Here is a 13,469-nt window from a genome sequence, read left to right on the forward strand (position 1 = left end):
GGGGAGGCCAGACATAGATCTTTTTGCCTCCCACCACAATCATCAGCTGAAGAAATTCTGCTCAAGGACATACCACCCACAAGCATGGAAAGTGGACGCCCTCTCTTTCAGCTGGAGAACTCTAACAGTGTATGCATTTCCACCTCTTCCATTAATGACCAAGATCTTACTGAAGATCAGGACAGAGCAGCCAAAAGTGATTCTGATAGCTCCGGACTGGCCAAGACAGCACTGGTACCCACTGTTAAAGAGCATGTCACGCACAAAACCGTGGCCTCTTCCTCAATGGCCACTTCTTTTGACACAGCACAATTACAAAACTCTGCATTCCAACCTGAAAACCTTGCAGCTAACAGCCTGGAGAATACCTTGACTCCTCCCCAGGATAAGCTATCCAAGAGAGTGAAGGATATCATCATGGAAGCTCGCCGGCCTTCCACAAGAAAGGCATATTCAGCAAAATGGAAAAGATTTTGCACTTGGAGCACCACAAAGGGCCTAGATGCGACAGTGATGAACATGGTACATATCCTGGAATACTTGGCAGAAATGCTCCACAATGGCCTGTCTTACTCTTCCATTAAAATTCATGCTTCAGCAATTTCAGCAGGATACAATACTGATCCACCTGTCTTCTCTCATCCTCTCCTAAGACAGTTTCTAAGAGGAATTAAAAACATCAATCCTCCAAGGAAACCACCAGTGCCTACATGGGACCTTAACTTCGTGTTGGAAAAACTGACACTGCCTCCCTTTGAATCAGCAGCATCTTCAGAGCTACAGTTCCTGTCTTGGAAGACTGCCTTCCTTCTGGCCATAACCTCAGCAAGAAGAGTATCTGAGTTGCAGGCCCTCATGGCAGTACAACCATTTCTTATTTTTCATCAGGACAGAGTCTCATTGAGAACCAGTCCTTCGTTTATGCCAAAGGTGGTATCCAGGGTCTCATTGAACCAAGCTATTCACCTGCCTACCTTATTTCCAAATCCACAAAACAAAGGGGAGAAACTTCTGCATACCCTGGACATTCACAGACAGTTGCGCTACCACTTGGACAGAACTAAAACATACAGAAAACTGACCAGCTGTTTGTAGCATATGCTGCTGGTGCACAAGGAAAAGCAATTTCCAAACAGACAATTTCAAAATGGATAGGGAATTGCATTCGATTTTGTTACTCCTTTCATGGCAAAACTGTGCCAGCTAACATTAGACCTCATTCCACCAGAGCCACAGCCACCTCAACAGCCTTCTTAAGAGGGGTGGCTACCAAGGACATTTTAGAAGCTGCTACATGGAGCTCCGTGCATACATTTTCCAAGCATTACAATTTACCTTTATATTCCAGATCCAGAGCAGGCTTTGCTACGGTAGTCCTGCAGGGCATTTTAGCTACACCATCCTTTACATAGATCCTACCACCCCCAGATTGGCTATGGTATTCTACCCATATGTAAGGACTGCAGATGCATCCTTGAAGGACATAGTACAGTTTTGTACCTACCATAAATGTAGATGTCTGATAGGTATGCATCTGCAGTCAGGTTTACCCTCCCTCCTTCCCCTCTGTGGTATTCCTTGGGTACTTATCCCTCTCATAGCTAGCTGGGGTTATCTATTATGGTGCATTTGTTTTATATTTTTGTGCATGTTTGGATTTTATTGCATCTCTCCAAAGTTAGCCTTCCTTAGAGGGCACCTGGCATCTGGGGCAAGAAAAACTGAGGAAGATGGACCCAGACTTTGGAATCCGGACGACCGAAGGGCTGCCTGAGGCAGGGCAACCCATATGTAAGGACTGCAGATGCATACCTATCGGACATCTACATTTATGGTAGGTACAAAACTGTACTTTACAGACAGACCTCAAAGGGGCAGATACAGACATCCAAGAGGTACAGGTCAACCACAAGGTCCTTACAGGCCTCGACAATGGGGTACACCAGGCCAGAAAGAAGGGGAAGACAGGCCCCAACCATATAAAAAGCAGCCTCAATGACTTCCCACTACAGCTGCCAAGCAGCTCTCTCTTGGCAGCCCCCTTAGGAGGAAAACTGGCACTTTTCTATCACAATTGGCATTGGATCACCAAAGACAAATGGGTTCTCAACATTGTATCTCAAGGTTACAGGTTCCACTTTCACACTCTGCCAAGGTTAAAAGGAATGCCAAATCTGCCACCAAATCAATGGGCAGAGGCTCAAAAACAAATTACAGCACTCGTGGACATGAGAGCTATTCAAAAGGTACCACCACAGGAGCAAGGACAAGGATTTTACTCAAGACTGTTTCTGGTTCCCAGAAAGGACAAAGCCTGGAGGCCCATTCTGGACCTTTCTTCTCTAAACACTTACCTGGATGTTCCGAAATTCAAAATGTTGACACTGCAGCAGCTTCTTCCCATGCTGGGAAAGAAAGCTTGGCTCGTGACTTTGGACCTCAAGGAGGCATATCTGCATGTCCCTATCAGACTAAACTGCAGAAGATACCTCAGATTCATAGCTGGTTCAATGCACTATCAATTCTCTGCACTGCCCTTTGGCTTATCTACTGCGCCCAGGGTCTTCACAAAGTGCCTGGCACCAGTAATTGCATTTTGCAGACAAAAAGGAATTCAAACTTATCCGTACCTGGACGACTGCCTGATTCAAGCAGAGAGCAAGGACATTCTACTAAAGCATCTGGCATTTGTACAAAAGTTATTAAGTTGCCTGGGGTACACAGTAAACGAAAAGAAATCAAAACTAGTGCCCTCACAAGAGATAATATTCCTGGGTGCCAGCTTAAACACAACAGCCCAGATGGCTTATCTCACGCCAGACAAGCAAGGACAACTGACTCAATACTTTCAATTGATGGGAACAAAGACCCAACTCCCTGCAAGAAAAATTCTGTAGACCTTGGACTACATGGCATCTTGCATACTACTAATTCCATATGCCAGACTGCATATGAGGAAACTACAATGGTACCTAAAGAGTGTATGGTCTCACCACTGTCAAAGTTTGGAAACAGTTATACCACTAATTCCTTGCCTTCAACAGGAGTTTCGATGGTAGGCTCAAGATTGTCACATCAACAAGGGACAGTCTTTTACTCAACCCACAGCCAGGCAAACACTGACAACAGATGCATCGGATTACTCCTGGGGAGCACACATGGCAGGAAATTGCATTCAGGGTGAGTGGCCCGCAGAGCAAAGGCATCTTCACATCAATCAAAAAGAGATGCTAGCTGTACAAAATGCCCTTATAGCAAGGACCTGCTGCATCCAGGACAACTACTACTAAAGACAGACAACACCACAGTTATGTGGTACATAAGCAAGGGGGAACGCACTCCTACCCCCTCTGCAGACAAGCCATGACCTTGTGGAACACAGCTCTAGGCTACCAAGTTCATTTGCAAGCACAATTCCTGCCAGGAGAGAAAAACACACTGGCAGACGACTTAAGCAGAAACATCATGGATCCCCTCAGATGGGAACTGAATCCACAAATATTCAGAATGATAACACAAAAATGGTGGAGCCCAGACATAGATCTGTTTGCATCCCCAATAAACTGCCAGCTACAGAAATTCTGCACAAGGAGTTACCATCCATAAGCATGGAAAGTGGATGCCCTCTCATTCAGCTGGAAAAACCTACAAGTATATGCTTTCCCACTTTTACCTCTCCTTCCAGAGGTACTCATAAAAGCCAGGCAAGAAGAGCCAAAGATGATCCTGATTGCACCAGACTGACCATGCCAGCACTGGTACCCAATCTTAAAGAACTTAGCACAAGAACCACCCTGGATTTTGCCTCAAATCCCACAGTTGCTGACACAGCACAACAATCAGATACTTCACAGCCAGCTACAGACCTTAAACCTAGCTGCATGGAAAATTCCTTAGTCAAGTGCCTCTCTCCAAAGCTGTTATGGATGTCATTCTGGAGGCCAGAAGGCTTAGTACCAGGAAAGCCTATTCGGATAAATGGAAGAGATTCTGTGCCTGGAACCAGGCGCACAGCCTTGACCCTCTTGTCCCAAACATTCCTCAGATACTTCAATATTTAACTGAGATGCTGGACAAGGGCCTCTCCTTCTCATCCATCAAGATCCATGCCTCTGCCATTTCTGCTCAATACAACACGGATCCACCAATTTTCTCTAACCCTTTGCTCAAACAGTACCTCAGAGGGGCTAAAAACATAAGACCACCCCGTAGAGCACCTACTCCAACTTGGGACCTCAACTTTGTTTTGGAAAAAATAACTTTACCTCCTTTTGAGCCAGCTAACACAGCAGAATTAAAATATATCTCTTGGAAAACTGCTCTGCTGCTGGCAAAACATCAGCATGAAGAGTTTCAGAATTACAGGCACTAATGGCAGTGGAACCTTTCCTCATTTTCCACCAGGACAGGGTGTCTTTAAGAACTAACCCTACATTTATACCAAAGGTGGTATCAAGTACTAACCCTACATTTATGCGAAAGGTGGTATCAAGTGTGGCTCTAAACCAAACTATTCACTTGCCAACTTTTTATCCAAAACCACAGAATAAAGGGGAGAGACTACTACATTCTTTGGACATTCACAGACAGTTACGCTTCTACTTGGACAAAACCAAAGTTTTCAGAAAATCTGTGCAATTATTGGTAGCATATGCTGCAGGAGCACAGGGAAAAGCCATTTCAAAACAGACTATTTCAAAATGGATAGGACATTGTATACGTTTCTGCTATACACACCATGGGAAACCTGTACTTAGCAGCATTAGATCTCACTCCACCAGGGCAACAGCCACTTCAACTGCCTACCTCAGAAGAGTACCTACCAAGGATATTTTGGAAGCAGCAACATGGAGTTCTGTGCATACCTTCACCAAGCATTACCATTTGCCTTTATACTCCAAATCCAGAGCTGGCTTCGCCACTGCTGTGCTGCAGGTTCTTAAAGCCACCCCTAATGCCTTATAGAACCAGCCACCCTACTTCAACTTTGGGATTCCACCCAAGTTTGACTGCAGCAGTGTAACACGATGAACATAGTACAGTTTTGTACCTACCATAAATGTAGATGTTCGAGTGTAAACACTGCTGCAGTCCAGGTTACCCTCCCTCCTTCCCCTCTTACTTGCTGGTACGTACCTAGGTCTTCTACCCTTTACTACCTATGGGGAGTATTTGCTGGTAACTGAAAATTGTCGTTTGCTTTTCTTTTGTATACTTTACTAGCAATTTGAATTTCCTACCTATTTGGGGGCACCTGACATCTGGGGCAAGAAAAAACTGAAGAAAATGGCGTTGGCTGCATCTTATATACCCCTGTCACACTGACGTCAGGGAGGAGGCGACAGCAACCGACGCCGGACCAAGACTTTGGAACTCAGGCCGACTGGGGAACCGCCTGACAGCAGGATAACCCAAGTGTAATGACTGCAGCAGTGTTTACACTCTAACATCTACATTTATGGTAGGTACAAAACTGTACTTTATTTAGATCTCTCCATTCTTCTTGTTTTCTGAAAGGCAGTCTGGTCAGTTCTTAGAGTGCTTTCTTGCCATTTGGTTTGAATGATATTTTGAAGCCCCAAGGTTCTGTACCTCAGATGCCTGAATGCCAGGGGCTTGGCTCACAGTGTTGGAGAAGGCAGATCCCGTGCTAGTTCCCTTTCTACAAAGAGTGCATCAGTACCAGTGGAGGTGCATTCAGCACTTTCTAGGCCAATGTCATGGAAGTTGGAAGCACAAGCTCTAGCACTAGTTATACTTATGTTTGCCAACATGTCTATGTGGGGTCATTAGCAAGTTATGTACCTTGCTGAACTGGGGATGGTCAAGAAGAGTTTCATTTGTTCTCCTCATAGGGTCAACTCAAGACCCTCCTCATTGGTTGTTCTTGTCTTTCATGACTGGAGACCTTTCTGGATCATCACTTACTAAATGTATTCAATTTTTTCCCACTCTGAGTGTCATTTTTGGAGCACCCTGACCTTGGGCAGCTGTTGAAGATGATGTGGAAGAGTAGTAGGCAACTATCCAGGGACCTCATCTCTGGTCATTTATGGATGTCAAATAGTGTATAATTGACTCTGGCTGTTCTTGGTTTTGATTGGTGGATAGTGTGAGATGCAAGTGGAGCTTACTTTTGTACTGAAATCCATGAAGTGAATGGATGGATTTGATTCTGAGCTTCAGTCAAGCAACTGGGTCTTGTTGGAGGGTGAGGTGGGCACCCTGTACAAAATCTTGGGAGTCATTCTCTTATTTCTTTCTGCCTTATAATGCATTGGCCATGTTGGTGGACCCTTGGACTCTGGCTGGACTATGTTTTGGGGGCTAAAAGGATTTCCCCTGTTCCCCCTCTCCAGTGTTAGAAGTTTTGCTGGCATGGCACTTTGTCTGACCTTCAGTAGTGCTTAGTATGGGGGGAAGCTGCATCTTTCATTCTCTGTATTGGTCAGCCTTGCATTCTGACAGACCAGTTTAGACCATTTTTTTAAATCAGTATAGAAATTTAATACTGTGCTTAAATTAAAGGTCCTCTGCATGTCAGCAAAATGAAATGCAGCTGTTCCATTTTGCTTCACTGTAAAGTAGAAGCTTGCTGGTCTCTAGTGGCAGTTCCATTTCTGTTTTTCACCTAAGGTAATATTTTAGGTGAAAAATAGGACATATAGAAAATGCACTGTCACAGTACATCCTCGACCCCCTTTCGTCCTACGCAGCTTTCATTGGCATAAGAAACCGGTGTCCATTCAAGAGATGGAAGTAAGTCAAGAAAACCAAATGTTGCTGACATACCCATTTTCCCTAACAAATAAGTGCTACAGGGAAATGGGTATGTCATTGTTTGTTTATTTTGTTTCTGACTTTGTTGGGTCCAAACACCAGGAACTATAAGCATCTACACCCGACCTCACATCATCACAATGCTAAGTGTGGTGATGTGTAGGTTGAAGCAGATGTGCTAACAGTGCCTAGAAATACTGAGAATTTGCAAAGTAATCTTTTTTTTAAACCCCAGGACATGCTATGGCATTTTTTTAATTACTCTTCAGTGCTACCCTTTTGCTTTCAGTGATTGCAGCAACTTGGGCAGATGAGCAGTTTGATTGCACATGGTTTCTAACATCAAGTTAGACCATATAGCTCACTAAGGAGTATGTTGCAGTCCATGCTTTGCCTGGGAATGTAGTGAATGGATTTCTTTGTCTTCACTGAAACCCACCCCCATATGCCAGGCATTTTTAAAGGCATGTGCATATTCCCTTGTCCGTCAGCCTCATGCATGTTGGTGACAGTCTTGTTTTCTCTTTGGTTAAATTGTTAGTCTTGATGGAGCCAGGCTTCACATTTTTTTTCTAGCATTCCTAAGGAGTATAGGTTATCATAGATATTTAAAGGCTCCCTCATCTTTGTCTTGTAGGGCTGTGTTTAATAATAGAGGTTTTCTTGGCATATGGGGTCAGTTCTTACTTTTTATGGTATAGTGTAGCGGTGGTATGTTTCCACTGACCCCTGTAGTGGGGCCTTTATTTGCATTCCATGCTCTGATGTCAACAGACTTCATGGACAATTCACCATGGAAAGTATTCACCTGACCTTGAGTATTATCCTTCTGACAGATATATGTGGCTTTCCTCCTCTATGTGACACACTAGTAGGTGTCTTGAGATCCACTTTCTCCACTAGTCGTTAGGACCCGAGAGTAGTTTTTACTGACTGTTCAGACATGGATCTGCTGGCAGTGACCCTCCTTTGCTCTTTGCTTTGATATTGTTGAAGTTGTGGATTCTGGCATTCAGGAGGTTTATGTGAGTCTCGACCATCTCAGTTTAGCTGTGGCTTTTCTGCTGTGGGCTTTGTTTTGTTCTGGCTTCCTTTTGGCACTTCTCTGGGTATAGCTGTAACTACATTGAGAGGTGAGAGAAGGGGAAGTCCTTTGTCAGCTTTGTACAAGGTTACTTGATTTCTCCTTAAGTATTTTATATATGTCATTCACAGCCTCCTCCTTTTCAGTGGCTGTTTGCTTCATCCACTGAAACGAAAAGCATGAATGCTTCTGGATAGTGGTGGCTGGCCATTGTCTGTCCCTTGCGCATGACCATTGTAAGTGGCATGGCTGTTGTGAGGGATAAAGCCTTGAGCTACTTTGTCTTGATAATATTGCAGACCCTGTATAGTTGCTGGCAAAAGGAGCACAGAGTTTTTATCTGGGTAATAAGCTAGATTCTTCTTTTGAGTACATTTTTAGAATTCCTTTAAGCACCAGCTTCAGAACCATTAGTTAATCAGTGCCTCTTAGCAGAACTCTACACTTATGACTATTGTCTCTGACCTTTTTTTTTTTTTTTTCCTCTGGGGTGATACAGCAGTTCCTCAGATAAAACCGTTGAGGAGCATAATGCCAAAGTTGAATTGCAAATGTACAAGGTCCATTTCTGTTGCACAGCTTTTGTAGCAGTCCTGGGTTCTCTGTTGTAGGTGATCAGGCAGAAATTAGGCCACTTTATTATTCCTGATGTGGGCTTCTTTGTAACTTATCAATATCCAATACATTCTCAATGACTTGCTGAAAGTTACACAGTAGGCAAATGGAGTTCACTGCAGACTTGGACTACAAGAAGTGGCCCCTTAAAAACTCATAACCATAATCCTTTGATCACAGCTGATAGTCTGGCAGTTAGTACAAAGTATGCCTTTCTAGTACACTACTGGCAGGATCAATTCAAAGGCATCTTGGTTAACATTTCCTTTGTGAGCGTCAGATCAAAGAGAAGTAGATGATGTACTTGGATCTAGTTTTCTTGACTTGCCGTGTAGCGAGTTCGCTTATCTTGCCATCCAGGAGAATTAGTTAAGTACTTGTCCTGTGAGTTAACAAAATCTGAGTCTCCTTAGCAGACATGAAATGTATATGGACCACACATGAGTGGTGGATTCAGACTTTAACCACTTCTGTGTATAGGAAGGCTCTCTGTTTTATAATTTATCTCACTTTCTTGGCTTTTATCAGAAACCAGAAAGTGTAGATTAGAAGTGCTGGTATCATGGGAAGGGGAGATGCTTGTCTATCAGGAAAGTTACATCTGTCAAACAGAGCATGCGTGGTGCACATAATTCCTGTAGAATAACTAAGAATGAGTACTCCAAGCAGACCTAGCATTATACTCTTGTGTTAAGTACAAAACTTTTATTGTTTTTTACTTAATATCTGTAGTGACCATAGACAAAAGAATTCCAGATGTGCACTGACATGGACATACAGTTGCAGTCACTGGAAGAATTTACAAATGGCCTCAGCAAAATAATCATTAATGAAAGAAATTCAGCCTTGTTTTGATTTTTAGCAAATGAATTGTGTCAAGGATTTAATTTTCAAAACTGTTAAAATAATAATGCTTATAATAATGTTTGAATTCCATCTGGGAAAAGTGAAGTAGAAAAAAAAGATGCAATGTACTTGCCATGAATGAATTGTTGACTTGGCGATAAGTTGTGCATAGGTTTGCCACTTGCAATGCATTCCATAAAAATAGTCAAGAAAAGCAAGTCATTTATTTAGTACTAGGCCATCCATAATGTCAGGTGGACATGAGTGCGTTTCAGTTAAGCAAGCTGCCTGTCTGATATATGCAGATTAGATTATTTTTCCAGGTTCCCTGAAGTAATAAATCTTGCATACATAACAAGTACAGATGTGATTAGCGCATTAAAAGTATGTGTTCTTGAGACTGTGTGTATACCTGATAACATTTCTAACAACAGTCAGAAATTCAAAGGATTGGTGCATGAGTGGGGATTAAGACTTGCAATGCTCATTATCCACATTCTAATGCTCAAGTGAGTACTGCTGAAACTATGAAAACATCTTGTGAAAAACAGCGGTAGCAAAAAAATTGAGGATTATCCTCACTCAATTTTGGAATATAGAAATAACCCATTGCAGAGGCTCGGTTCTTAAAGGAAATTCCATAGTGTAATTGAATCATTTTTACATATTATTTTGACATTGTTCTCCGTCGTCATCTCCCTAATGTGACCTGACATGGACATCATTTTTTTGTCTTGTTTAGTTACAGTGATTGTGGTCTGAGACATTTGCTTCTTAGGCTATCCAAGGAAGCAGTGTCGTTTCTTCTTTGTAATATAATTACTCCTTTCTGTTTACTGTGCGTTGGTAAAAGTCTTTCATGTTCCATTTACATTTCCTCATTGAATGTTTTATAAAATTAGTACTTTCATCACTAGTGAAAAATAGGAGTTGAGATGTGGGCTATATATCTTTTAATATTCTAATGCCTAGCTACAGGAAGTTGCATTTCATTTGTGGTGCACTTTCTAGAAGCAGTCTGAGCAAATACATTATGCAAGTTGGTGACACATCCTGCATGCCTGTTTTATGTAGTTTTGTGACCAGATGTTCATACAATTACAGATATAGAAAAATGTATTCAAAGCTGCATACAGCAAATTGGTAACTATTTATCCTTATCAGGGATGATAACTCTAACATTTAAGATGGGTGGAGGCACACATCACTTTGGTGCATTGTGGTGGTGTAAATTTTCCAGCACAGTGAAATTTGTATCCATAGGAGGGGCTATCACATTTTCCCCTCTAGATCACTCCTCATCACTGTCTGCCACACCACCCTCACTTGGTGGCTGCTTGCTTTGTTTTCCTAAAGAATTTCTCTTGTGATCTAGTGTCATAGTTGAGGTCAGTGGCTCAAATTATCTCACTTTTTGCAGCACTGTGTAGTTTATTTCTTCTTCTCAGTCACAGAAGTAGCCAAGTGGGGCTGTTTTTGCCACCGCTCTGTTGTTAAAAGTAATGGCATAATTTTGACTACAAACAGAGCTGAAACTTCATTTGAATTTTCTTTCACTTCTAATGTATTGGATACATTTTTCTCCTTTTTTCCACTTTCAGCTGCTCTTAAATAATATGCAGTGTTAGTAACACAGAATGCTGCAGGATATCTGAAATTGCAGCTCATCGATTGGTTTGCACACTCCTTTTACTAAGTCTGCAGACCAGAAGCCATCATGTTATGTTGTAAAAATAGTCACTGTCAACAGAAGGAGAAAGAACACATTACATATTCCCACAGCAGCAAGTACCCTTAAGTATTGTGGGACATTAGTCAAGACATTTTTCTTTATAAGTTTATTTCATAAAACTGCCCCAGGATGTGTCAGTGCACTTTCAAATCCCCATGAGTTTTACTGCTTGCGAAAGGAAATGCAGGACCTGAGTGGAATACTAAAAGCACCGAGAAGTAGGCTGACTTTCACTTGTTCAGATTTGCTTTTTTATCTGCTCTTTGTTAGCATTCTCTTGAGAGTTAAGTACTGTACATAATTTATTCATGTTTTTATTTAACATAATTTAATTTTTATCCAGCCATTGCCTCAAATTTCACTCCTTTAGGACTTCAGAAGCCAACATATATGTTCCCTTTACTTGGTTCATTGAAACAAGAGATATTTCCTCCCTGCAGACTGGATGTTTGGCAGCTCATAACTGTCCATATAACCAGCTAGATTAGACTGCAGGAGGACTGAGAAAGTCAGGTTCGAGAAAAGTGTGACCTTTACGCATCAGAATTTTAATATAGTGGATTAAAGAGAGATGATTTGGGCATACAGTATATTTCTTTGTAGTTTGGTAAGGAAAATCATTTTTATTTTTTTTTTTGTTTGTTCATTTTAGTGTGGTATTGTAGTACCATCCCATGCTCTGAAGATGCCAGAGGGACCCATAATCACAGAATATGGAGATTACTGGTGTGAAGTAACTGTGAGTACAATTCTCTATATGTACAGTAGTAAGCCATTTGATGAAAACCTGCTTGTTTAGGATAAATGGATATATCCTTTTATAGAAAGTATGTAAACTCATTTAAGTTGGCAGAAGTACAAACAGATCACTGTTGTTGTTTTGTGTGTGTGTTTTGGATGTGAATGCACCTTAAACATAAAACTGAAAGGAAATAAGTAAAAGGCGCCGTATGTAATTACAGATGGGTTAGTAGTGATAGATCCATTTTTATAGTTTATCAGTGATATTCTTCATTCTCACTGCTACAGAAGCATCCAGTCTGGTGGACCCCAGCCATAAACAAACTCTACAACAAAAGGAGGAAGCTACTACAAGATAGAGCAAAATCCTTAAAAGGTAAGACACCCTTGATCACTATAAGTAAAAAACTAAGAGCTCTCATAAAATCATCCAAAGCAAATTTCGAGAGAAAAATAGCTAAAGACTCAAAAGACAATCATAAGGCCTTCTTTAGCTATGTTAGAAACCTGGGAGGAAACTCCCAGATATGCTCAGAGCTAGTTCAAAATGATGTGAAGATTACTGATCCTACAGACATTGCCAACATACTGGCTGACAGGTTCAGTGCAAACTTCTCCCCCCCAAAAGGAGAGATATCTATACCAAACGATTGCAGGCCCCAAACATCTCCAGCGCGCAAGTGAGAACTGCTCTCTCCAAAGCAAAAACACAGCATCCATGGGACCTGATGGTGTCCCCGGCTGTGTGCTCCATGAACTCAATGAGGAATTAAACCCACAGCTAGGACAGCTGTTTAATCAAAGTCTTACCTCTGGATACGCACTCCAGGAGTGGCGCACTGCAACTGTGGTACCACTTCACAAAGGCGGTGCCTCCACCGACCCTGGAAATTACCGCCCATTAGCTTGACAAGCCTTATCTGCAAAGCCATGGAGAGGATCATAATGGACCTCATAAATAAAGACATAGGGAATTTGCAGACTTTGGATCCAACCCAGTTTGGCTTTGTCAAAGGCAGATCATGCCTTTTAAACTTCGTTGACTTTTTCCAACAGTCACCAAAGCCATTGATGAGGGAAAGGCAGTCCATACAGCCTACCTCGATCTGGCTAAGGCCTTCGATACAATACCCCATTCGGGTATCATTGAAAAACTCATCAGCTTAAATGTCAACCCATACATCACAAGATGGGTTGCAAACTGGCTGAGTGACAGAACCCACAGGGTCAGAGCTGCTGGCGCCATGTCAGACTCAAAGCCTGTCACAAGTGGTGTCCCACAGGGCTCAGTCCTGGGCCCACTCTTGTTTGGCATCTACTTTTCCAAGTACAAGCAAACACAGGAGGGTTATGGCTGACAAAGTTTGCAGATGACTGCAAACTGGGCCATAGTAGAAAACACATCTGACACAGATATCCTTCAGAAGGGTCTCACAGAAACGGATAACTGGTGCCAGAGCCACGGCCTAAAGTTAAATGCCAAAAATGCATAGTCATACCCTTCGGGAAAAACAAGGTTACCCCTAGCTACCAAATAGGTGGCAATCCACTGAGCACAGAAGAAGTTATCAGGGACCTGGGGACCCAGGTTGATAGTAGTCTGTCATTCGACACCCATGTAGCTAAAGTAGTTAGGAAGACCTTCTACATTGCCCACCTTATCATGAAGGG

The 13,469-nt window shown here is 42.3% G+C and overlaps 1 protein-coding gene across 1 annotated transcript in view; it reads left to right on the forward strand.

Annotated features, from left to right (window-relative positions):
• Positions 1 to 13,469, forward strand: part of MRPL9 (mitochondrial ribosomal protein L9) — a 341,838-nt gene that overhangs the window by 282,842 nt on the left and 45,527 nt on the right. The window contains exon 5 of the mRNA XM_044079205.1: positions 11,710 to 11,796. Within this exon, the coding sequence (XP_043935140.1) occupies positions 11,710 to 11,796 (87 nt within the window). The remainder of the gene's footprint in view (positions 1 to 11,709; positions 11,797 to 13,469) is intronic.

This window comes from Protopterus annectens, chromosome 8.part0 (assembly GCF_019279795.1).
Source record: "Protopterus annectens isolate FY-2018-M chromosome 8.part0, PAN1.0, whole genome shotgun sequence".
Lineage (NCBI taxonomy): Eukaryota > Metazoa > Chordata > Ceratodontiformes > Protopteridae > Protopterus > Protopterus annectens.